This window comes from Stenella coeruleoalba (assembly GCF_951394435.1).
Source record: "Stenella coeruleoalba genome assembly, chromosome: 12".
Lineage (NCBI taxonomy): Eukaryota > Metazoa > Chordata > Mammalia > Artiodactyla > Delphinidae > Stenella > Stenella coeruleoalba.
This window is the reverse complement of record NC_137158.1, coordinates 62333906-62360721: the sequence shown is the minus strand read 5'-3', so window position 1 is coordinate 62360721 and position 26816 is coordinate 62333906. Positions and strand designations below refer to the sequence as shown.

General features: G+C 36.2%; 1 protein-coding gene across 3 annotated transcripts in view; it reads left to right on the top strand.

The window, feature by feature from the left end:
• Positions 1-20760, top strand: part of HBS1L (HBS1 like translational GTPase) — an 82516-nt gene extending 61756 nt beyond the window's left edge. For all 3 annotated transcript variants that reach the window (XM_079939527.1, XM_079939526.1, XM_079939525.1), the window contains 10 exons: positions 1170-1316; positions 2990-3064; positions 3785-3902; positions 4527-4595; positions 7345-7449; positions 10310-10400; positions 10828-10936; positions 15011-15111; positions 17626-17770; positions 19744-20760. In XM_079939527.1, the coding sequence (XP_079795653.1) occupies positions 1170-1316; positions 2990-3064; positions 3785-3902; positions 4527-4595; positions 7345-7449; positions 10310-10400; positions 10828-10936; positions 15011-15111; positions 17626-17770; positions 19744-19755 (972 nt within the window). In that variant the 3' untranslated portion in view covers positions 19756-20760. The remainder of the gene's footprint in view (positions 1-1169; positions 1317-2989; positions 3065-3784; positions 3903-4526; positions 4596-7344; positions 7450-10309; positions 10401-10827; positions 10937-15010; positions 15112-17625; positions 17771-19743) is intronic.
• The last annotated feature ends 6056 nt before the right edge of the window (positions 20761-26816 follow it).

Genomic DNA, 26816 nt, shown 5'->3' with positions numbered 1-26816 from the left:
TGGATACAGAGATACATATAGCACATGTTGCCTCTCCTCAAGGAAATCACAGTGTAGAAAGGTAAGACATGTAACAATGAAAGGCTAACACAGATGTACTACAAGAAGAATATACACAGTATACATGATGGATGAGGAGAGATCGCTTTTTACCACTTAAAAGGCTTCCTTGAAAATGTATAGCCATTTAAGCTCCCAAAGACAAGCTGTTGCTTAGAAAGAATAGAGAAATTGCCCAGTAATGTTTTTTGAGATGTTAATAGGAAAGAGGATCAGGAAGGATACTTACTGACTTAGGTATCTTAATACCAGTTCAATGACTTTCAATTTTTAATCTAAAAAAGTAAATATAATTTGACAGTTATTAGCAAAACCTGATGAGAAGGAGATTTACAGTCATTGAGCCTAGGATTTGGATGGTCAGGGCTTTAAGTAAACTACATTTATCCCCCAGTGTTTCTGTGAGGTGAGATAGCTGTCTATTTGCCTGAGGTGTGAGACCTGCTAGTGACTACACATGAGTGAAAGAGCCAATTTTCACATTGATTGCTTTAGTTTGTGCTCTTAACTAAGAATCCTTGATCAAAAGAACTGGATCTCATTGAAGAAATTAGGAGTTTAACATTAGAAGTCATGAAGGATTGGGTATGAATGATGCACTTAAGAGTAGATATAAAGCAGAAGGAATATTTGGGTAAGAATTAAAGGAAAAAGAATAGAAATAATAGTGTAAATTGCCCCCACCAAAGTATGTACATGATACTTCTGATTTAAATTATAAAGTTCTGTTGTATCCCGAACAAAGTACCTGATAAATTCTTTACTTACTTTATGATCATTTCATTTCCTATTATGGTGTGGATTATATGATGACATGTGAAAATCTTTAAAAACTGATAGCAGAAACATAACCCCTTTGCCTGGTTATAATAATTATTATGTAATCAAATATGGGAATTTTTACTTTTTTATGTCATTATTTTTTTGGCACATGCTCGTGCCAAAATTTTAATCCATTTGTGTAATTCCTTTGATTTGCTTTGTGTTTGGTGTCAGGTTGGAGTCTGCCTTTAAAATCTCACCCACACAACTAATTTAATAATCTGTCCTTTGAATTAAAATGCTGTGACATTATTTGCTGTTTTGATTGTTATTTTTTTCTTTTTTAGGCAGATGTAGCAGTTTTAGTTGTAGATGCCAGCAGGGGAGAGTTTGAAGCTGGATTTGAGACTGGGGGACAAACACGAGAACATGGCCTCTTGGTTCGTTCTCTGGGAGTGACCCAGCTTGCAGTTGCAGTCAATAAAATGGATCAGGTATTTAAAGGCTTCTTGAAAATTCGTTTTCGATGGTAGTTAAGATGTTGTTCTGCCGTACTGATGACCTCAGGTGTGACTAGTATACATTTTCTTAGTCCAGTTGTCATATTTTAAAAAATAAATTCATGATGCTAATAGTAAATAAATGAGGTATTAGTAATTTTTAAGCAAGAAGATAAATTCTCACTTTCAGAATTAATTTATAAATCTTAAAGTCATTTTAAGTTATAAAAATGCATATTTATTTTAGTATAAAGAAAACCTGAAATAACCTATATTTCTAACTCCCCCGCCCAATTTTTAACTTTTCATTTTGTACTTCCATCCAATTTATTTTTACACGTAAAAATCTTTTTTTAATAATATTGGGTTCTAGTCTGTTTCATTATCTACTGTTTCAAAAAATTGACAATATTCTTGTTCATGTTTCCAAGTAATTAATAATTTTTATGCAAAGAGGCAAAGAGGTAGTTTTTATAGCTTTATTCTAGTGTATTTTAAAGATACACTAACATTTATTCAGACAGTCCCCTACTTTTGAATATTTCCAGTTTTGTGTATGTGTGTGTTTAGAAATAGTCTATTCTATGGAAATTTCTGGGCCTAAGGATATAAATATATATTTTAAGACTTGCTGTACATGATGAAAATACCTTTGAGAAAAGTTCTAGTTATTTACTTCTATATGATGTGTTCACTTCCCCAAATTCTTATCAACACTGCTGTTATTAAAAGATTGTATTCCAATTTGATATATAAAACATGATTTTTCTTCTTTAAACTTACTCTTCTATGAATGGTCATAATATGTAAATATACCTTGTATATTATCATTTGTATTTTTTCTTTTGGAATTTATGTAGTTTGCTCATTTTTGAAACTTTAAAAAAATCAATTTGTAAGCTTAATTTAAAGATATTACTATTTCCTTTTGATTTCTTTCATTATGCTTAGATATTTTCTTACCCTGGGATCAAATTCATATTCACCTAAGTTTTTCTACATGCTCTTTTATAGTATCATTATTACATATACCTTTTATTTTTTCCCAGTACTTTAGTATGTAAATTTTCAGACATAAAGAAAAGTTGAAAGAATGTTACAGTAACACCCATATTATACCTGCTACATAATATTCTGCCAATTGCTTTATCTCATTTTTGTCTATCTACCCCTGTATCCATCCATTTATCTATCTTATTTTGACATGAATTTCCATGTAAGTTACAAGTTACAGACAGTGTTACATTTACTCCTAAATACTATAGCATGGGAATGGTTATCTAGAGTTCATATTACATATACATACACTAAGATGTCTGTTTGACTTGGGGGGGGTGTCAGTAATTTTATTTTATTTCAGCAGTTGGTCCAGGCACAATTTAATAAGTTATTCACTTTTTCTCCCCACATTTGAAGTCACTTTTAGCATATCCAAAAAATTCTATAAACATTGGAGTTTCCAGCCTTTCTGTTGTAAGAAAATTTACTTTTAGATCATATTAATAGTAAGATCTGACATTGTGAGCTTTAATTTTAATAGATTTCATATTTAATAGATTTTATAATTTTATAGTCTTGACTGTTTATATTTTATTGCAAAAATTTTAATTTTTTATATATAGCATGGTCTGAAGCATAGTTTTAAAAATAAATTGGATCTTTATCAGGTTAATTGGCAACAAGAAAGGTTTCAAGAGATTACTGGAAAACTTGGGCACTTTCTTAAGCAAGCAGGTTTTAAGGTAAGATAATTTTAAATTTATTTGGGTACTTTCCTTAAGTCTCATCTTACTGATATGAGAGAAAAAACTACTTTGCTATTCTTGTTCAGTATTTTAATTCTTTTTGTTTTTATTTCTCCCTGATATTATGTATGTCTTACATTCTTTGGATTACTTTGTTTGTTTGTTTGTTTGTTTGACTGACCGTTTATTGCCATGCCATGCGTGGCATGCAGGATCTTAGTTTCCCAACCAGGGATCCCTGCAGTGGGAGCGCAGAGCCCTAATCGCTGGACTGCCTGGGAATTCCCTGGATTACTTCATTTTAGAAAATTGCATACATTTTATAAATTGGCTTGGATCTAGTAGAAGTAGAAGACTTTTTCTCCACCTATTAAATTAGATGTATAGGTTTAGGGAGGTCACGGAGGAATGTGGAAACTAGTAGAGAGAAATTTCTCCAGCAAAAATGTGAAATATGCCTACGTTACTAGGTAAAAATGCTTGAGTGTTTTGGAAACACTCAATGCTTAATGCTTGTAAGTTTCCCTCCCACAAAATCAAGAAAGTTGAAAACTGTTGTATCAGATAACTTCAGGGCAGTAGTTCTCTGATTTCTATTATTTTTTAAAAAGTACACTGTTGCTTTTGCAAACTTGGTACACTTATGCTAATAGTGAACCTTTTAATTTTTTAAAAACAATGTTGTATTGAGTTTCATATGTTCAATCTTTTTTATAGGAAAGTGATGTAGCTTTTATCCCTACAAGTGGTCTCAGTGGTGAAAATCTAATCACAAGATCTCAGTCAAGTGAACTTACAAAATGGTATAAAGGACTATGTTTATTAGAACAAATTGGTAAGAATACTGCCATATTAATTTTAATGCATTATGAACTTGATATTAATTATTATTTAGAGTTCTTTATGGGGGACAGTGATATGTGTGAAAAAGCATAGGATTTGTAGTCAGAGGAGCTAGGTCACCGATTTTGAAATTATATGCAATATTTAAACTGATGCTAAATTTTTCTTGTTTAATTAATGCCTGCCCTACCTACCTCACAGACTGTTGTGACATTAATGAGAAAACACATGTGAAAACATTTTATAAACTAGAGTATTATATGAATCACAGTCAATTTGCTGTTAGTATTTATTAAACAATTATTTTCTGAGAGACATGGGAGTATAGTGGACTCATTGGACATGAGTCAAAAATTACTTTAGGGCTTCCCTGGTGGCGCAGTGGTTGAGAGTCCGCCTGCCGATGCAGGGGATACGGGTTCGTGCCCCAGTCCAGGAAGATCCCACATGCCGCGGAGCGGCTAGGCCTGTGAGCCATGGCCGCTGAGCCTGTGTGTCCAGAGCCTGTGCTCCGCAATGGGAAAGGCCACAACAGTGAGAGGCCTGCGTACCGCAAAAAAAAAAAAAAAAAAAATTACTTTAAAATTAAACCTTGCCATTTTACCATTTTTTCCAGATTCCTTCAAGCCTCCTCAAAGATCTGTTGACAAGCCTTTCAGATTATGTGTATCTGATGTTTTCAAAGGTAAGTGCTACCTCTATTGGCCTACTTCAGTATGGTCCCTGCCTTTCCATTCACTCCTGACCTCTTTTGTTGGACAAAATTATTATGTTGTCTTCAGATTCTTCCTTCTTTATGCCAGTGGTATACAATTATAGTTACTTAACACCCCTGCCTAGAAGAATCTTCAATTTACTTACCATTTCCCCATCTCATACTCACCTTCCAAGTATAAAAAAACCCTGACCCTTTATCTGTCTAGCCTCATAGTTTTTTTCTCCCGTTGGATTCCTTTAGTTTCTGTATCCTTCAACTGAACTGGATCATTCAGTATTTCCTAATCACATAGGGTTTTTATTGCCACTATGTCTACCCATGTTGTGCTCTTCTCTCTCTTTACTTGTCCATTTCCTACCCATATATAGCAGTCTGGGTCAGGAAATAGACACCACACATATGTAAAATGGGAAGTTTAATATCAAGGATTATTAATATATTAAAAAGAGTGACTATAAGATACAAGGGCACTACATGGTACCCTAGGGCTGAGGAAGAGAACCCAAGGAAGGACAAACTCAGAAGAGGTGTTGTAGGAGGTGTATTAAATACCTAAGAATACATCCAGTTTAATGTGTACAAGGCCCTACACAGAAAAATATAAAATGGAAGTGGAATAAAAGGTCTTAATAAATAAAAAGATGTAACTTATTATTCCAATATATAACTTATATATTGGAATAATCGGTATGGTAAAGATGTCAGCTGCTCCCCAAGTCTCCATTATCACAGAGCAGGAAGTAGAGAGTAGATTTGGAACTGAGCAGCAATAAATTGATAATTCTGGGGTGATAATTGAGGTCACCCACACACATACCCTAAGGTGTTGCTCTGTGTTCTCTGTATCCTCTGTCACTGCATTTTTCATGCAGTTTTATAATTGTTCCTGTGCTGTTTATTTCACTTAGATTGTGAACTCCTTGAGGGCAAGTACTGTCACTTCTATATCCATATTTGCAAGACCTAGCTCAGTGCCTGGCGTATAAAACATACTTAATAAATGTTGTTTAATAAATGAATAAATGAAGGTGCTTCACAAAAATCATTCAATGAAATTGAAATTTATTATTATCATTTTCCAGCATTCTAGTAGAAGAGGAAGTACGGTAATTCTTTTCAAAATGCTTATTATCTATTTAAAATATAAGAGGTGCTTAATTTTCTTTTTGATTAATAGGGTTTGCTGACTCTACTTGTTTACCTCTTCTTTCTTCAGGCAGCTTCCTGGCTTCTGCCTGCATTACTTGCCTCAATCTCAGTTCCTGCTGAGATTATCAAATGAACTCTTGGTTGCCAACGTCAGTACACATTTTTCAGTTCTATCTTACTTCCATCTTACTTGAATTTGGCATTACTTCTGAGGCTTGTAGCCACATCCACCTTGAAACTTTTCCCCCTTGGTTTCTGTGACCGACTTTCTCCTGCTCTTCTGTTCCTTTCACCTCTCTGTATCCTCTCTGTGGGCTCCTCTTCCCCTGTCCCTTGACTCGTGTTCTGTCACTTCAGTCCTCTTCTTATTCTACATGCTCCCTTTGGACCGACATCCATGATTTCATCTATCTCCTGCATCTTGATGCTTCCCAAATCTCCAACCCAGACCTGTTCTCACTCTGCAGATACATCTGCTAACTGCTGCTGGGCATCTCCACAGGGAGTGTGCTCCCAGGGTACCATTCTCATGGGTTTGGTGTGATTGGTGCCCCCCTGAATGCATCTTCTCCATCTGTATGTCTTGCAGATACTTCAAATTCACCAAGGCTAAAATGGATCTTGTTCTTTAATTTTCTATCTCACAGTTAATGCGCATCTCAGATTTTTCTGTTTTTGCGATTATCCCCCATTTACCTTATCACCTTAAATCTGTCATACCTTATTCTCAAATTCTTGAGTTTCTTCCCTTTCTGTAGTCCATGTATGCATTTCAATCAACCTCCCCATCTCTCTGACACAGAAACACCATCATGTCACTTTTCCATTCACAATTCTTTTCTGGTTTCCCATTACTTAACTGAGGATGAAATTCAAGCCCTAAGTGTGATTTATGAGGCCCCGTTATTATTTGTCCCATGTCTACCTCTTTTGCCTCCTGTCTTGCCCTTTCCCTCATTATTCCAAATGGTCCCCATATAAATTCCATATAAATGACACATGGGTCTTAGCACGTCCCACATTTGGTTATGACTGTGCCTTTGCACGTGCACACAAACTATCTGGTAAACTCCTGTTCCTTCTTCTAAGTGCCTTGCTAAAGTGTAGTCATTCCCCATCATCATGGATTCTTTGATGAACCTTGTTTTTTTTCCATTGCACATTATAAATAACATTTGTCTCAGGACAATGTAATTGTTTTTGCCTTTCTCTTCACTAGTGTAAACTCCTTGTAGGTAGGGGCTTATATTTTCATCTCTTTATTCCCAGAGTTTAGCACTGTGCCTGGTACTTAGTAAGTATTCAATAAATTTCATTTCAATAAAATTGAAAAAGGAATGAATTCCCACTTTTTCTAATATAAATATTTTTATTTATAAGAAAATCAAGAGTAGAATGTGGTGTGTCATATTTAGTAGATATATTAAAAATTCTGAAATGATCATTGCTTAATGGTCATTGAACTACTAGTTTTATATAACTACTAGGAAACTTAGTATAGCTAGCAGTATTAAACATAGATGATATTGTTATGTAAACCATTATAAAATTTTGGCATGTTTTGTAGATCAAGGATCTGGATTTTGTGTAACTGGTAAAATTGAAGCTGGTTATATCCAAACTGGTGACCGACTACTAGCAATGCCTCCTAATGAAACTTGTACTGCAAAAGGTATTCCTCTGCAAGATTCTTTTGTTAAATAACCCTTAAGTTGAGACAGCAGATTTTTAAAAGTAGTTTAGTTATTAACTCCAGAGTAAATAACCTCTTACTGAAATTGTAACTGACTGTCAAAATGATACTAACTGTTGAAGGTAAAAATGTGAAAACATTAAACGATTTTTTTCTGTTGTGACTATGTGTGTATAAATGTACATATAACATTCTAACTGTGGTAGCATTTTTTTTTCTTTTTTTTGACATTGATTCAAGAAGGCTGGCTAGGATTGACCCAGATGTATAGACACCTGTCAGATACATTTAAAATAATATTCAGTAGCAGAAGTTAAGTCTGACCCCATCCTGGCACTAAATAGTCAATGGCAAAGCAGAGTGCTACAGTCTGTTGTTTTGAAATGTGTATTTCAGAATTACTATAAGTTAACAACCTAGATCATGTTTATACCAGAAGAAATTTTTCACAGGAAGACTTAAGAAAATAAGATGCAAATGGAGAGAATCCTAATGTTGAAAAGAGAAATTGAGCTAGTTTTAAGTGCCGCAGTTATTGCTTTTGCATGTATATGACCTTTCATAATAGCTCATAACTGTTTCTATCTTCTGATCATTTGACCTTACCTGTATACATGTTCTTCTTTTTTGAATTCTGCTTAAAAGTTTATAATTCTGCACTTACCTTATTCTAGCTTCCAACTAAACTTCTGACTTCAACATAAAACTGAAGATCTGTTTTATACTATAAAGTAAACTTGCAAACAAAAGGTCTGTGGAAAATGATTCTTTTTTAAAAAGTGTATATTATTTTTATCAAACAAAATTTTCTTGATCTCTAAGCAAGTAGAAAGAAAAAGGTTAAATGGAAATAACTTGGCTTTCATTCCCTTATTCATCTTTAAATTTAGGTTAAATTATCTCTGCTGTTGTTTCTTAAAGTGATCAAGAGCTGCAATACTATTGAAATACTAATTTCTTTATATGTTAAAGACCTTTTTGAGAATAGGAAATTTTTTTTAATATAATCAGACATGAATTAAAACCATGATCCTAAACCATGGTCATAGACCTTACAGATTGGCTCCTTTGTGAGCTCCAAAATCATAATTTGGTCACCTCTGAAAGTTCTACATTCTTTCCCTCTTTCTTTCCTGTCCCTACCCTACCAGAAAAACTCCAACCACTTATCTTTAACCCAGTGGTTCTTAAAGGGAAGCCATATGAGAAGCACTGCTTCACTCCTTGAGAGCCACCCTTCTAACCCAACTTGGAGATTCTCAGTCCTCAATTTCTCACCCTAATGCTTTTGATTGATTTATTTGATTTTTTAATGCACGCTTCTGTCTGAACACTTTAGGTGCTACTATGGCTCACTAACCAGTAGTGTCCTAAAAAAGAGAACTGACTAAATCTGCTACCAACAAATGGAAATTCGAAATTACATTTTCACTTTATTAACATATAAGTTCATAGAGTGTTAAAAAAGAACTTCTTTCTCCAGTGAAGAAAGTGCTTAAGAAGATAAATATCACATGTAGGACAGTGTAACATGTTTGGGGGAAGGAAGTCAGATTATATATTATCTTCAGAAAATTTTATATTGTTAATTGAACTTCTAGTATGAAAGCTCTTAAATCCTAAGCTAAAGGCAATCTCTAGTCTATGTAAGTAGCTAGCTCCTGACTTGAATTCCACATTTCATACCAAAACTCAGATATGGTCATTTTAAATTTACATGTAAAAACTAAATGTAATTAGTTGAAAATTTGACAGACATTTTAAAATATCATAATTGTTAATGTTTTTAGAGTCAGGAACCTCTTTGATACCTTGATGAAAGTATGGCCCCTCTTCTCAGATTAATGCAGATGTGCACCTACATGAAACGTTGAATAAAACTTTAGGTTGTCTCAGAGCCCTTAAAGTTCTCCTTGAACTCCCAAAAAGTCTCAAAGAAACTCACTTAAGAGTATGCTATATGGAAAAAATAAGTATTTTCAGGAGGAGATGGGTGAATTGTAATTTACTAAAAACATGTCAATCAAGAACTGTTCCCCAGTGGTTGGTCTACATACTGTCTTCATCGTTAAGACTCAAGTTCCTATAGAAAGAAACTTACCCCACAGAATCAGAAAATATGAGAAACCTTTTAAAAGCCTTTATTCAAATACCTGAGTTTTATTGCCCTTTGCAATTATACTCTAGGATTTTCCCTAGGTAATAAAGGTAGCAATAGCTGGGATCATTTTTAAATTAAATTTTCTTACAGTATTAATCTCCTCCTTTTCATAAAACTATTTATCATTGTGCATCTGTCTCTCTGGGAAGCAGTTCTTTTGAGCCATGAATAATGAAGGGGCCTGCCGAGGGTACCATCTGACTGAGTACCGATGCCCTGTGGGTTACTCAGAGATTGTTTACGTCGTTGTCTAATTAGAGCAAAGCTTAAATACTACTAGACATCTTCCCCAGTCTCATCTATTATGTTTTGAAAATAACTGGGACTGTACTATTATTCCTGTATCCATTAATAGAAGAGAAGTATTAGAATGGGGCCTATTTAATGAATATACCAGTCGTATAAATGAGTTTAAAAATCTTGATTAAATAAGTAGAAATCAGCCTTTTATGGACAAATACAAGTCACTTTATGTTTAGGGTGGTGGTCCAGAAGAGTCAAGTCTAGAGGAAGTGTGTTTTCCTCAGTGCTTACAGTTAACACTTCTCAATCTCAATCCATTCATATTGAAAATGATGAGTAGTGACTGATGAGGCACAAATCAGCCAAACTCCCTTGGTTGTTATGGTTTGATATTGAGATGTTTCACTGTATGCTTTGGTTCTTACTCATTTCCAGGAATCACTCTGCATGATGAACCTGTCGACTGGGCGGCAGCAGGCGATCATGTTAGTCTTACGTTGGTTGGGATGGATGTCATCAAAATCAAGTGAGTGAGAAAATGAGTTTAAGCGACCATTGTTTTGGATGTAGGACCTCAAAACGCGTAAAACTTGCAATTCACCAGCTCAAATGAAAGAATTGAGTGTTAATTCTGAATCTCATTTGGCCAGAAATAGGCACTTGTGGAAGTGTAAGAATGATAAGCAGAACCTACTAAAATTTAAATTAATACGTGTCAACGTGTGTACCTGACATGTTCTTTGAGGGAAAACAGTAATGTATGAAAATGACATAAGGTTAATAATGGTGTAAAGCCATGCTTTAACCCAAAAGGGACTATTTAGAAAAAGTCCCTAATTTACTGGATTGTTTTACCTTGTTAATGGTTTTAAAGGTTTCCTATTGGATGTGTATTTAATTATCCCCCCAACTACCTGCTCTCCTTTTTTGTTTTTGTTTTGTTGTTGTTACAGTGTTGGCTGCATATTTTGTGGCCCCAAAGAACCCATTAAGGTTTGCACTCGTTTCAGAGCCCGAATCCTCATCTTTAATATTGAAATTCCTATCACTAAAGGATTTCCTGTAAGTTTCAAAATGTTTGTTACTGTTTTTATAAATTCAATATAACTTTATCCTAAAAAGTAGTAACTCTCTTTATAGGTGATGTTGCTATTGTTATTTTCAACTAACATTTGTATTACTCTCATCCAGAAAAACATGAAATTGGAATTTGAAAATCATCTTTATTGTGTTTTTTATAAAATTTTGATCCTTAAGTCTGGGGATGTTTTCTTCAAAAAGGCATTGAGAAGAAATTTCATAATCAATAGGATACAAACTGATGATAAAAAAATCGTTTAGGGAAAATCGTAGACACTTTTTTGCTGAGTTCCAAATGTTACTTCTTAGATTGGGTCTTTCTGTTTTGGTTTTTTTTTTTTATAATAAGCTTATTTGTAGTTTTTCTGATTATAAAAGTAATACATTGTTATGGAAAATTTTGGAAAACACAGAAAAAATAAAAATGATAAGAAAATTCTGGGACACAGCAGTTAAGAATCCTTCTGCCAATGCAGGGGACACGGGTTTAAGCCCTGGTCTGGGAAGATCCCACATGCCATGGAGCAACTAAGTCTGTGTGCCACAACTACTGAGCCTGTGCTCTAGAGCCCTCGAGCCACAACTGCTGAAGCCCGTGCACCCTAGAGCCCATGCTCTGCAACAAGAGAAGCCACCGCAATGAGAAGCCCGTGCAACGCAACGAAGAGTAGCCCCCATTCTCCACAAGTAGAGAAAGCACACGCACAGCAAAAGACCCAACACAGCCAAAAATAAATAAATAAATTTAAAAAATCATATTTAACATCTTATTAAAAAACAGAATCTTCTGTAATTGTGTAACCTATAATTATCTGTTCTTTACATTTCAGAGTATTTTTTTGTGTACATTGGTATCTATGGGTATATTTTGGGGATGCTTGACCTAGGTAAACTTTAATTACGCTGAAGCTGTGAGGTTGGTTTGCAGGTTATCATTGACTAGCACCATTTGAACATGCACATTTATGGGAAGAGGGGAATTTTATACTATATTGTTACTTATCCAGAAAAGATACTACTTGTGAATAGCATGAATTCTTTGTTTTATGTGTAAATTTTTTTTCAGCTATTTGGGGCCGTACTCTGTTTATAGTTTGGTACCTTGCTTTTGCCATTTAACTAATGGACATTTTCCCCATTAGACTTATTTTTCTTTTCTTGATCAGCTTATTATATAGTACAGGTTCTGCATGAGAATCAAAAATGTTTCTCGGTGGAATTAAATGGCTTGCCTTTAAAAATATAAACAGATCATTTTCTCCATTTGATGCATCTTTGAAATAAAAGTAAGGGAGTAATAGTAATTGACCTTTAAACTTTATTTAAATTAGTGATAGTATTTTAAAGATTGGGAATAAATTTATTTAGCACATTTAAATTTATTTTATACCTCTGCACCTTTATTTGAGATAACCATGTGCTTTGCTTATAATTCTTTGTAATTATTTCTATGTAAACTTGATCCTATAAAATTATATTTATAAAATAGTGTTTAAGTATTTTAGTTTTATAATTATATTCCATTTCTCCCATATGCTAAAAAAGGGGAGGGGCAAAAGCTGTGTCCAAAAAAACAGTTGTTGTTGCAAATACTTCTTTTAAATATTTAAAATTCATGTGTTGATAAGCAAGAAATTGCTATGAATGAATGGCACTCATTCTTAGAAAGCAGTATGTCCAATGGAGAGAAGCTGAAGAGGTTGGTTACTGTGTTTCTACTCATGCGGCAATAATTTTTGCCAGTGGAGAGGCAGAGAGGTCAGGAGGTTGGTAGTTACTTTGAACAGTAATACTGTCTTCCTGTGTACTGTAGTTCCTTTTATGAATTAAAAGTTTTTCAGTGCTGCTTTATGAGATTCTACTTGCTTATGTTGATTCACGAATACCAGGATGAAATTTGTTTCAGAAAAAAAACATCACGTTTTGCCATTTAATCCACTCTCTGTGGGAAGAAACTTAAACAATTTTTAAAAATTTAACCAAGGAGAGGCTTCCTAAGCAATTAAATTTCACTATTTAGGGACTAGTTCCTTAATACATAAATATTTTTGTTTCCCTTAGCTTATATGGTAAACTGTCTATATATTTAAGAAGAAAAAAAAAGAATGGGTTAGACTTTAACTAAATTCATGTTTTGATTTATTGTGATAAAATATTTATAGCAGAAAATTTACCATTTTAACCATTTTTAAGTGTACAGTTCAGTGGCCTTAAGTACATACACCTTGTGCAACCATCACCACCTCCCATCTCCAGAACTTTTTCCTTATCCCAAACTCTGTACCCATTAAACAATAACTCCCCCTATCACGCTTTCCCCCTGTCCTCTGGTAACCACAGTTCTACTTTGTTTCTCTATGAATTTGCCTATTCTACATCCCTCATATAAGTGAATCATACAATATTTGTCCTTTTGTGTCTGACTTATTTCACTTAACGTAATGTTTTTGAGGTTCATCCATGTTATAACATGTATCAGAATTTCATTTCTTTTTAAAACTGAATAATATTCTATTGTAAGTATTTACCACATTTTATTTATCCATTCATACGTTGATGGATGTTTGGGTTGTTTCTGTCTTTTGGCAGATGTAAATGATGCTTCTGTGAACACTGGCATACAAGTATCTGTTTGAACCCCTGCTTTCAATTCTTCCGAGTATATATCTCGGAATAGAATTGCTTGATTGTATGGAAATTTTGTGTTTAACTTTTGAGGAACCACTAAACTGTTTTCCACAGCAGCTGCACCATTTTTACATTCCCACCAGCAGTACACAAGGGTTCTAATTTCTCCTCTTCCTTGTTATTTGCCTTTCTTGTGTGTGTGGGTGTTGGGGGGGGTGATTTTTTTGTTAGTTTGTTTGTTTATAATAGGCATACTGATGAGTGTGAAGGGGTGTATCGTGGTTTTGATTTGCATTTCCCTAATGGCTAGTAATGTTGAGCATCTTTTCATTTCTTTATGTATTTTGGGTTTTAATTTCTTATCAGTGTATGATTTGCAAATATCTTCTTCCATGTGCTGTGGGTTGTCTTTTTACTCTTAAGTATCCTTTGATGTACAAGAGTTTTACATTTTGATGAAGTCCAGTTTATCTACACTTCCTTTTGTTGCCTTTACTTTGGTGTCATATCCAAGAAGTCATTACCAGATTGAACATTAAGAAGATTTCCCACTCTGTTTTCTTCTAAGAGTTTCATAGTTTTAGTCCTTTTGTTTAGGTCTTTGATCCATTTTGAGTTAATTTTTGTATATGGTGTAAGATTCTTTTGCATGTAGATATCTAATTTTCCCAGCACCGTTTGTTGAAAAGACTGTTCTCTCCCTATTGAGTGGTCTTGGCACCCTTATTGCTGCTTAACCTATTTGATATTAATTTCCTTACATATAAAACATGAACAGTAATAGCTAATATATAAGGCCGTCAGTTAACTTCAGGTTTACCATGTGTTAGGCCCCACTTTAAAATAACATTATCGGGTTTTCCTCATTTAGTGACGAGACCCCTGATGCTGGGGATATTGGGGGGAAAACGGTTATTACAGGATTTGCCCCAGATCACACAACTAGAATGTGTAAAGTTAGGATTTGAACTCAGGTCTGCCTGACTTCAAAGCCTGTCTAAACTCCCATATAATATTTTACTCTCATTATCCAGCAATGAATACAATTCGTTACTGCTGAATATCATGCAATTCCCCTTCCCTCATTTTTATGGTGAAACAATTCACATTTGTTGAACATCTGCTGTACCAGACACTGTCTCTTCTGTTATTTAGTTCTTATCATAATCCTATAAGGAAGGTTATGTAATTTACTCAAGTTTACACAGTAAGTGGTGGAGGAGAAATTGGAACTGCTTCCTATGACCTTTTCCCCTAGTGAGTTAAGGGACAACCTGATTGGAGTGGTGGGACTTAGGGGAAGCAGCTGGAGATCCTGCAACTCCAGGCAGTAGTGCTGAGGCTAACGTGATTCCGTGTGAGTGCCAGAGTAAAAGACCAGAGATGCTGCAGCGAACAACTTTGTAGTGTTACAATTTTTTGTTTTAGGTGCTGTTACACTACCAAACTGTCAGTGAACCTGCCGTGGTTAAACGATTGATTAGCGTCTTAAACAAAAGCACTGGTGAAGTCACAAAGAAAAAGCCTAAGTAAGTGTTTTAATGCATAAATAATAAACACAATTTAAGCACATTCCTTACAGATTAATTCATTTGTGTAATATTTCTCTTTGCGATAAGTGAAGTCTGTTTTTACTTGTTCCAGAAATCATTTTTTTAAAGGACTAGATGAAAACACAAAAACAAATATTTAAGCTCCTGTTTAGGTAGGAATGCTAGATATAATTTCAGTTATATATGATGGTGATGGGTGTGAATTGTAAATAAAAATGTAAATGTAAGTTTATATGTAAGTATCAAGCCCTAGATACTGATGATGTAAAAATGAAGGCATTTAAAAAATCAGTCCTACATTTTTGAAGATGAATTTGATTTATGCCTAGCCACTTGTCCCAAATTCCAGCTGATTGTGCTTCTTAACTTTCTTGTCACCCCCTCATGGGAATCATGCCCTATGCTAAGAATACCTCAGGAAGAGAGTGAACTAAACACTGTTTTTTTCCCACCTGGAAAGTACTTTTGTTTTCTGCTTGAAGTCCACCTGGTGCCTAGGCTGAGGTGGTCACCACATGTTGGTCCCCTCTGCTTACCATTAATAGCTAGGTCTAGGTGTGGACAGTTCCCCCTTGGCTGGGATAGGCACGGGATTTTTCAGAGGAGGTGCTTCCTGAGAATCTTGAGTTTCTTACTCTAATTCAACTAAAGGTTGACCACAGTTTGGTTTGGCTGCTTCAGCTTTGGGGTTTTCCTCACTTCAGCCCTATGGGGAATCCCACCCAAAATCCCCTTTTTTTTCAGTCCTGGGGTGTTCCTCCTCATTTGCACCTGTGTAAGAGGCCAAGGTGGTTAGAGGGTTAATTTAGGATTGGCTGCACGTAGAAGAAAATCTTCACACTGTTCTAAACCCATGCCTGTTTCTCCGTTAGTTAGAAAAAAGAGGCTACTTCACCTCTCTTTTAAAGATAGTTCTTTATTTTTAACCTGAGTCTTTAGCTTCTAGCATGAGTGTCTGCCATAATGTACTGAGAAGTGTGATAGAGCTAATGGCTGATGTTTCTTGAGGACCACTATTTTCTAGGCTCTGTCATAAGTGCTTTCACATGGTTTTCATTCTCAGCAACCGTATGAAGCAGGTATTATTATGTTTCCCATGTTTCAAATGAGGAAGCTGAGGCTTAAAGAGATTGTATAACACGTTTGAGATCACAAAGCTAGCAAGTGGCAGGCCCAGGATTCTAATCTAGTTAGTTGGGTCACATAAATTCTTTTGGCAAGAGGCGGGCTGTTTGGCTTGGAAAATTCTCAATCTGACATTGGCTCATCAGATGTAATCCTGAATTTTACCCTCCCTGCTCATGCTGCAGAGTCTAGCTCAATGATGGTAACTCTAGGTTTTCATATATTCTCATGCTAGTTTTTCCTGTCACCGTATTTGTAGCTTTGTCCTTTTATTTTGCACCAACACCATTTGGCCTTTCCCCTTTGTTTCCATTCCTGGCACATTGTAGACTCGATTGCTTTATATAGGATGGAATCAAGCTTTCTAGAACCAAACTTAATGCAAATTATGAATATATTAGATGTTCTCCTTCCTAAGGAATGGGACCTTAAGCTGAAATTGCCCAAAGCCAATATTTAGAATTTTGGGAATACGTTTTTTAGAAACTTTGGCTTATTGTATCTGTCTGTCCCTGAATTAATCTTTCAGAAGGGGAGTTTATGAATGCTGTTCTCTATCCTTCTAGAACACATCAAAATTGAATTAGGGAACATTTCAGAATGTCCCCTTAGGGTTCTCCCTCTTTCAGTAAGTCTGGTGGGGCCCGTGCACAAGGATGCTTGGTGGTTTTGCTTATTTGTGTGAAGCTGTTTGCAATCAGGTCCATGCCTCATCTCCCTTCATTTCCTACAAACATCATACTGTGAAAGAATCTTACATGATTTTATCCTGAACGTCTGTTAAAGAACCACTCTTCCTATGTGAGAAAAGAGAGAGGAGGGAGGGAGAGGGAGATCTAGGGTAGTGTGTTGGCACTAGGAGATTATCCTCTTTAAAGATAACTTTTTAACACATAATCTACCAATTAGGATTTCACTATGGAAGACATAGGACATTGCATTCCTTTCTTTAAATGCAGCTGCATCACTCTTCTTTAATTTCATGAGGGAATGAAAGGGAAGACTTTGGTGGAGGTGTCTTGAGTATTTTAGATTATAGTGTCCTTCAAAGGATAGAGTTCAATTTGGAGGATTGTTTAAAACACACACACACACACACACACACACACACACACACACACACACACTCATACTCATACACACACGAACTAGCTAATATTTCTTAAATCTAGAATTACTCCTCTCATTTCTTTCAACTAACCCCCTAAAATTCAAAGGCATATATTTTCATTTTAAGAAAATCCCTTTTTACTTTTTAAGTTTTTGAAAAACTAAGTTGATGTGTAGATGGAATGTGAAATATTTTTCAGGTTTTAATTACATTTCTTTACCTTTATTAGATTTCCATTTTATTTTTCGTGATAGATTGTTGACCAAAGGCCAGAATGCATTGGTGGAGCTACAGACACAAAGACCAGTGGCTCTTGAGCTGTACAAAGACTTTAAAGAGCTGGGGAGATTCATGCTGCGCTACAGTGGTTCTACCATAGCTGCTGGTGTAGTCACCGAGGTATTTTAAAGTGACTGATTATGTATCCATGGTTATTATGTCTTTTTCTACTTTCTTGTTAAAATTTTACTTATTTATTTTTATTTTTTGGCCGCGTTGGGTCTTCGTTGCTGCGCGCGGGCTTTCTCTAGTTGTGGCGAGCAGGGGCTACTCTTCGTTGCGGTGCGCGGGCTTCTCATCGCAGTGGCTTCTCTTGTTGCGGAGCACAGGCTGTATGTGCATGGTCTTCAGTAGTTGTGGCTCGCAGACTCTAGAGTGCAGGCTCAGTAGTTGTGGCACAGGCTTAGTTGCTCCGCGGCATGTGCGATCTTCCCGGACCAGGGATCGAACCCGTGTCCCCTGCATTGGTAGACGGATTCTTAACCACTGTGCCACCAGGGAAGCCCTCTTTTCTACTTTTTAAGAATGATTACTGAGATTTTATGGCTTAACGGGAGTGCAGTTATATTAGAACAACATTTTAAAATTTTATTAAAGATTAAAGGAATGACGGGAAGAAAATGTTTCATCTTAGATCTTCTCATAACGAAACTTCCAAACTGTCTTCTCCACCAGTAATATTGCTCAAAATTAAAGGAAATCCATTGAAAAATAAATCTGTATGCAGTCCAAATCATGAGAATAGACTTTAATAAGAGTCAAATGAATTGGGGGTAGTGGTTTTGTTTAACAAAGTGCCCTCATTACATTTTTTTTTAAATAACTGGTTCTCAGTTCATTCATTCAGAAAGTTAATGTATCAGTAATGTTTCTGAAACATTAATATATAATGTGAGGTACAGTTGAGTTTTGGAGAAAATAGCCAGAAATGAACCAGAATTTCAGTGATTTAAATTTTCTCCCACACTATCATGATTAATATAGATCTTATGAATACATGCATGCCTTATTTTATTGCACTTCACAGATACTGTGTTCTACAAAATGAAGGTTTGTGGCAGCCTTGCATTGAGCAAGTCTCTAGGCACCATTTTCCCAACAGCATTTGCTCACTTCATGTCTCTGTTTCACACTTTGGTAATTCTTGCAGTATTTCAGACTTTTACATTATTATTATTACATATTTGTTATGGTGATCTGTGATCAGTAATCTTTGATGTTATGCCTACAAAAAGGTTATGACTCACTGAAGGCTCAGATGATCGTTAGCCTTTTTTAGCAATAAAGTATTTTTAAGTTAAGGTATGTACATTGTTTTCTTAGACATAATGCTATTGCACTCTTAATAGACTATCGTATAGTGTAAACATAACTTTTCTATGCACTGGAAAACCAAAAAATTCCTATGACTTGCTTTACTGCGATTCTCACTTTATCGAGGTGGCCTGGAACGGAACCCACAATATCTGCGAGGTATGCATGTATTTTTAAAAGGGGCTTCATTACTTCATATGCTTGTTTTCTGCATAAAAATTACTCAGTTCATTTAACTGGATGGATACTTTGGACATAGGGCTTTAGGTTGTATCAAAATTCAGTTATACATGTACCATGAAAAAGGCTCTGGAGTTAAACTTAAGTCTAAGTCTGAGTTACTGCTCCACTAATTCCTAGCTGCAGAAGAACAACATTTGTCCTGTAATTTATCCATCTATGAAAATGGGGTAATAGAATCTACCTTCTGGAGTTGTGAAATGAAATGGTCTGCATAAAGCACTTGGCACAGTGATTGCATTTAGAAAGCATTCAGTAAATGTTACCTAATAGCAGCAGCAGCAGCATCACATTTAACTGTCAAAACATTCTTTATAAAAGAGCATTCTAAAAATAAGATGCAGTCTCTTGTGGAAAGTAATGGAGAGATTATAGAAAATCTCAAATAACAAGACTAGGGAAGGAAAAAAGTTGCAGGAAAAACAAAAAAGTTTCACCTGATGTAATGATTACTCCACTGCCATTTTTTCCTTTTGTTGTTGTTGTTCATATAATGTGGTTGGTTAAATTATAGCAAATGCTTTTTTTTTCTTTTACAGATAAAAGGCTGATGGGTCAGAATTTCTACCATGTTTCTAAAGACAGTGAGATAGTTAACCTCCATGTTTTGAAAGAATCCAGTTATTCAGTTAAAGCAACAATGTGCAATTGATATTTTTTTAAATGAGAAAATTCAAGCTATAATCAGCTGCAAAGAAGTATTATTCACCACTCCTACAAAAATTTTAAGTTGCCAACTGGCAAAGAAAGGCTAATATTGCACTTTCATTTTAAAAACTAGCTTTTCCTTTGAAATGTTACTAATGGATTTACCTTTCTGAGACTTACGGAAGTTATCAGAAATATGTGTTAGAAGACATTGAATCATCATGACGTGAACTCTACTTCCAGCCAAACCACCAAATGTTTTCAGTTTTCTCTTTTGATTTCAACTTACAACACACATTTTTAAGGAAGAATAACTAAAATGGGTTATTGAGGTAGTTAATATTTGACCTGAGCAGTTTTTTAGTTAACTGTAAGAAAAGATTTGTTGAAGGTTAATAAAGGTATTTTGTGTTGAGCAGTGAGTGTTCTTCCTTCAACAAACAACCATTTGGAACTGCTTAGTTTGCAGTTATTGGAAATTGTTCCTTTGGTAACCAAGATATTATTTAAGGTGTAAAGCCAGCTAATAAAATGCCTTTGTTTGAGCATAACAACAAAATGTGTTGTGTTTCTTCGATGTTTATGAGATTCTAAGTAGGACTTGGGTTTTATGGGATCTTTTTCACCTGAGGGTTTCCCCAGTCTTTCACGTGAATTCTTGCTTTTTATCCTAGTAGCAGATCAAATTTAATCTCATCCATTTCTAACCATAACTTAATTTTATTTTTCCCATTCTCACTTTTATAATTACATGTATGATGACTTTATCTCGTATTCCTTGTAGATTGTAAGTCCCCTATGAGTAAGAGTCATGTTTTTCTTTAAAGTTTCAACAAACTCCAAGGTATATTTAGTTAACAGGTATTTGTTGAGCTCCCTCCTGGGTACCATTGCTTTCGAGTGGATTTTGTCCTCAGCTGAGGCTGGGACTGTGTTTTTTTTTTCCACATCTTTATTGGAGTATAATTGCTTTACAATGGTGTGTTAGTTTCTGCTTTATAACAAAGTGAATCAGTTATACATATACATATGTTCCCATATCTCTTCCCTCTTGCGTCTCCCTCCCTCCCACCCTCCCTATCCCACCCCTCTAGGTGGTCACAAAGCACTGAGCTGATCTCCCTGTGCTATGCGGCTGCTTCCCACTAGCTATCTATTTTACGTTTGGTAGTGTATATATGTCCATGCCACTGTCTCGCTTTGTCACAGCTGGGACTGTGTTCTGATGGACCATATGATACAATTTTTTTAAAATTAGTTTATTTTTTAATTTATTTTTGGCTGTGTTGGGTCTTCGTTTCTGTGCGAGGGCTTTCTCTAGTTGTGGCGAGCGGGGGCCACTCTTCATCGCGGTGCGCAGGCCTCTCACTATCGCGGCCTCTGTTGTTGCGGAGCACGGGCTCCAGATGCGCAGGCTCAGTAGTTGTGGCTCACGGGCCTAGTTGCCCCGTGCCATGTGGGATCTTCCCAGACCAGGGCTCGAACCCATGTCCCCTGCAATGGCAGGCAGATTCTCAACCACTGCGCCACCAGGGAAGCACCGATACAATTTTTTTATATTGGGAAATGGTGTGATTTATATATTGATGGCTTACCATATTCAACAGCATTTCTTCTTAATTGAAGAATAACATCCATATGGTAAAGTGTACAGAACATGAATGTGCTGCTTGGTGGACGATCACAAAGTGAACACATTTCTTTACTAAAAAGTATATGTGTAGCTGTCATTTGAGAGTAAACTTGCTAAGGCAAAAAAGCGTTTTATTTATATTAGTCAGAAATTTAACAGATACAACTGACAGAAACCTAATTTAAAGTGACTTAAGCAAAAAAGAAAGACCTGCAGTAGCCCTGACTTTCAGCTGGTCTTGCTCGAGTCACAGTGTCAGGCAAGGACTAATCTGTACTCTGCCTTCTCCAGTGTTGGTTTTGCCCTCAGACTCCATGCGGAACCCCCTGCGATTCCACACTTAGATCCTCAGACCCTCCATCAAGGACAAGGACAGGCTAAAAGAACATGTCTTTTCCAGAAGTCCTAGAAACATCTCACCATGGACTATAACTGAGTGTAATTTCTTTCCTTGGGGCATCCTTTAGATGTGATGTGAGTATCACCCAAAGTGCACAGCTGAGAATTATGGAAGGGTTGGAAGGAAATTCAGGATGCTATGAAGAAGGGGAAATGGATTGGGGGCGGGGGGAGGGGGTGGGATGCAAAAACAAGAAACATCCACTCTGTATAGCATACAAGGTCATGATAGCATTAAGAATTTTAGATAAAATTTTAGCATAAAACAAATAGTAGCAGCAGTAGTAAAAATGAGTTTATTTCTTCCTTCCTAAATTGTGATAGAGTGATCTTTTTATTTACATTATGTTTACAATTGATTGTTGTTGAGGGGTGGTAATATTAAGAGAACCCACTGTGGGAGGTTGGGGGTTAAATGACAAGGTGTCCGGCGAGCACGCCCAAGCTTGGGTTTGGTCTGAAATCCTCCCCCTGACACTTACCATACTAAATAGTACATCCATATTGGGTCACTGTGCTTCAGGTACTTCTTGTCTCTGCTTCTTCCTATTTATGGTCACGCTGTTTCTTTACACAAGTGGCTTTGTCCTCTTACCATGACTCTGCATGGGTCTCCACTGGATCAGTTGCCTCTGTGGTAACCTGGCTTAAAAAAATTTCAGATCCATGTTTGGGCTTGTTAGTGTTTTTCCACATGTTCGTTATTTATGACAATATTTGAATTTTAGAAACTCAAATATTGGTTTAGAAAACAATTTCTGGACATAGTTTGTTTTCTCCCAATAATATGCAGATCAGTAATAATTTTAACTATTGTTAAAATGTAATCATTCCCTCTAGAAAATTTGGAAAATACAGAAAAGTAAAGAATAAAACTCACCCATAGTAATATTGCCTAAATATCAATATTACTGCTGCTAACATGTTGATGTATTTCTTTTCTGTCTCTAGGGCATATTTTTTCTTGGAGTTGTGATCATTAGTCAAGCTCTTTTCATTTTATAATGTAATCAAGATTTTTTGATAGAAATATTAGTAGCTTTTTAAAAATGATGTAAAAATATAAAATTAGAAACCTAGATATATTGGAATTAGGATTATACAGCTAATTTTTTAAAAAGCTTCTAGGTAAGAAGGCTCAATAAAAACTCCTGGGCCATTATTTTCAAACTTCCCTCTAAAATAGTCACAGGAATATGTAAATAGGAAAACATTCCTTCCTTCATCCCTAAGAGTCTGCCGTATCCATGCACAGAGGGAGCTCTGGAGCACCGGTCGTCATGGGGCTGACAGTTCAGCCAGGGGCCCTTCTCAGCACTACAAACCACAAATGAGAGTTAACAGTGTGAAAGTATTCAGGAGGAATGCACCCTAAAGACAACATTAGAAGGGGGCTAGGTGAGGGGGGACCATTAATACTGAAGTAAAATTGTAATACTTCTATACAAGAGTCTCTTGAGTTAAACTAATTCAGCCCGTAAGCCACAATCTCCTACCAATTCAGGATTAGTGGAGGGAGGGGGGGCAGGTTTTGCATTGGCAAAATCATCCAACAGGGCAGCTTTTAGCCTTCAAAGTAGCAACATCAAGATCCCACCAACAGTAAAAACCATTCTTTAGAACCCACCCACCTCCAGTAAGAAGAACCACGTCAGTGAGAATCTTAACAGTGGGGCACAAGCCAGCAGAACCACACATTGACATGAGGTATGGGTACAAGTGGCAAGATGAGGAGAGCCCAGCAATAACCCTAGTTGAAGACACCTAAAATCCTTCTTAGCTTTAGAATCTTGCCAGCAGAGCAAAAGTAGAACGGATCAAGTAATTTACAATCTGGTTCTTTGAAAATGCCAAAGATATTCAAGATTTTTAAAAGGAAAAAAAAAAAAAATGAACACACTAGGGGTGAGATGAACCATGTAACTATATGTGTTAATGATTAATTAGAACACTGTCTAACACTGGGTTCTGCTCCTGTGTACCAGCTCATTGCTGTTTTCTCAGGGAACCCCCGGCCCTGAGAAAAATGGGTTACTATGTGCTTCAGTGGGACCTTGTCTCTCTCCTTGGAATATTTTCGTGGGTGCAATTTTATATTGACTTGTATGATTCATTTATGTTCTCCTTCCTCTGAAATGTAAGTCCCAAGAGGAAAGAGACCTTTTCTGTTTTGCTTCTGATTCTTTTTCAGCAATTGGTGTAGTCCTTCACACATGCAATTGTTAAATGAGTGAAAGAATTAACACTGGTGGTGGCATTATGGAGGATTTTCATTTCTTTACATCTGTATTGTCAGAAAATTACAAGCTTTTATTTCTATGATAATGCTGTGTGTGAAGGCGCTGTTTTTTAAAGTGAAGGAAAGAGAAAACTTGTTAGAAGCAAACTTTAAAACTGCTTCTGTCTGTCCTCTTGTCTGGTGAACCTCAGCTGTAATTTGGAGTCTTTCTTGAGCTGGGGTGACCCTCTTGATCCTGGAAGATTCAAATGTGCCTGCATTTCAGAAAGGGAACCAGCAATCGACTGGCTGCTAGGGATTCTCCTAGCTCTCAGGTGGACTATGAGATAGATGGTGGGAGTAATTGACACATTAGTACTTTCCAATACTGGGCTTGGGTATATTTCTTTTTATTTAAAGATGGTTAAGAAATAAGAGGCTTGTGGCAAAATCGGTAGTACCTGAGCACATGCAGGCAAAAAGCTTTCTTTCAGGTGTATTGCAGGAAACAAAAGTTTTCTTTCAATAACTGCTGCATGGTGTCTGTGAGATGTAAGGGGATATTGCTGAGCTGAGAAAAGAATCAGAACAGGTTAGAAGAGACTCCATGGAAGCCTAAATCATAATAGCAAAATTTAAACATTCAGTGAAGCCTGTAAAATAGATAGCAATTGCAGAAGAGTTGATGATATAGAGGTTGTCCTTGGAAACCACTCCTAGAATGCAGATAGGTGAAAATGATGAACAGGAAGACCCCAAGATTGCACCATATTTTATGTAAAACATCACAAGGGAATTCTAATGAGATTAAGCCAATCTTGGAAACAAAACAAAACTCCCCCAAAAAATCATCTTCAAAGAAACAAAAAATTAGCTTTAGTCTTTTCGGCAGCGCTAAATTCCAAAAGACAGAGGGACACAGGAGCTAAATATATAAAACTCAAAGTTAGAGGGACTGTAACTCACAAATTCATCACTCATATGACGTTATTTATAGGCGGGGTAAGAGTCTCAAAAGATGTCCTTCTGGGAGAGGGTGAAGGGATTGTGGAGGCAGGATTTTAAATGTCCAGATCATGAAGAGGTAGTTGAACACTTTAAGATTGGGAACATCATGGTAGAAAATTCTTTAGCAAGCATATGTTGATGCCGATCATTTGTTGATGTCATCAGTCAAAGACCACCAGGACACAACCGTAGTCAAAATAATTATTATTTTTTTTTGATGCTTGTTGCAGGCAGAGAGACCGCCGTGGAGTCTAGGTGCTTCTCATAAGAAGGTATGAAGAATTGAGCATATGTAGGTAATGAGGAGGGAGGGCTCAGGTGAGCAGGGGTTTCTTCTGGACTGGGCACGGTCAGAAAGTGGGAATAATTCTGCAGTTGGGTATCAATTTTCATATAGGAGGTAGGAGAAATGGAACGCAGTAAAGCAGCAGTCATGCATATTGACCACAAGAGGGCGATGTTAAGTCATTTTCATGGTTTGCACGGTGCCTTTTGGTCTGTGCTCAGGTGTGAGGACAGTATCTCACTTCATCAGGAGCACAGAATAACCTTGTCTGATGTCAGAGATTTAGGAATTGTCAGTGTTCAGTAGGAGAACACCATGGCCCAGCTGTGAGTGCCAGGCCAGCTTTTAGCTTTCAGAAGATCCCTTTTCTCTCTCACATTGAAACCACTTAAAGATGTATTGGTAAATTAATGGTGAAATAAATGTGGCAGCACTATTTACAATAGCTAAGACATGGAAACAACCTAAATGTCCATTGATAGATGAGTGGATAAAGAAGATGTGGTATGTATACACAATGGAATATTACTTAGCCACAAAAAGAATGAAATAATGCCATTTGCAGCAACAAGGATAGACCTAGAGATTATCATACTGAGTGAAGTAAGTCAGACAAAGACAAGTATCATATGATATCGCTTATATGTGGAATCTAAAAAAATGATACAAGTGAACTTATTTACAAAACAGAAACAGACTCACAAAGAAACTTATGGTAACCAAAGGGGAAGGGGAGAGAGATAAATTGGGAATTTGGATTAACAGATACACACTACTATATATAAAATAGATAATCAACAAGGTCCTACTTTATAGCACAGGGAACTCTACTCAATATCTTGTAATAACCTATAAGGGAAGAGAATCTGAAAAAGTATGTGTGTGTGTGTATATATATATATATATATATATATAAAATTTTGCTGTACACCTGAAACTAACACAACATTGTAAATCAACTATACCTCAATTTAAAAAAAAAAACTTTTCCAGTCTTCTTTGTCTCTCACATTCCCTGATTAACTGTGACACAGAGCATCCTTTCACGCACTCATTAGCCCACTGTGTTCCCTTTGCTATGAGTTGCTTTTCATATCCTTTGCTTACCTTTCTATGAGGTTGTTCATTTCTCTTACCAATTTGTAGAACTTCTTATATACATCATGGACATGAGTCCTGGGTGTGTTACATACATTGTATATAGTTTGGGCTGATACCGTCATCTTCATGGCACATCTGGGAAGATGTGGGCTGGGGTGGCAGCCCTGGTTTTAGGATGGACAGTTCAGCGACAAGGCAGAGAGAAACTGGTGGGTGATGGAAAGAGAAAGTCTGCCTTCAGCCACCTCTGAGGGTGAGGGCAGTGATGCACTGAGGAAAAAGCACATGATTTGGAGACAAAAGGACCCTTACCAACTCT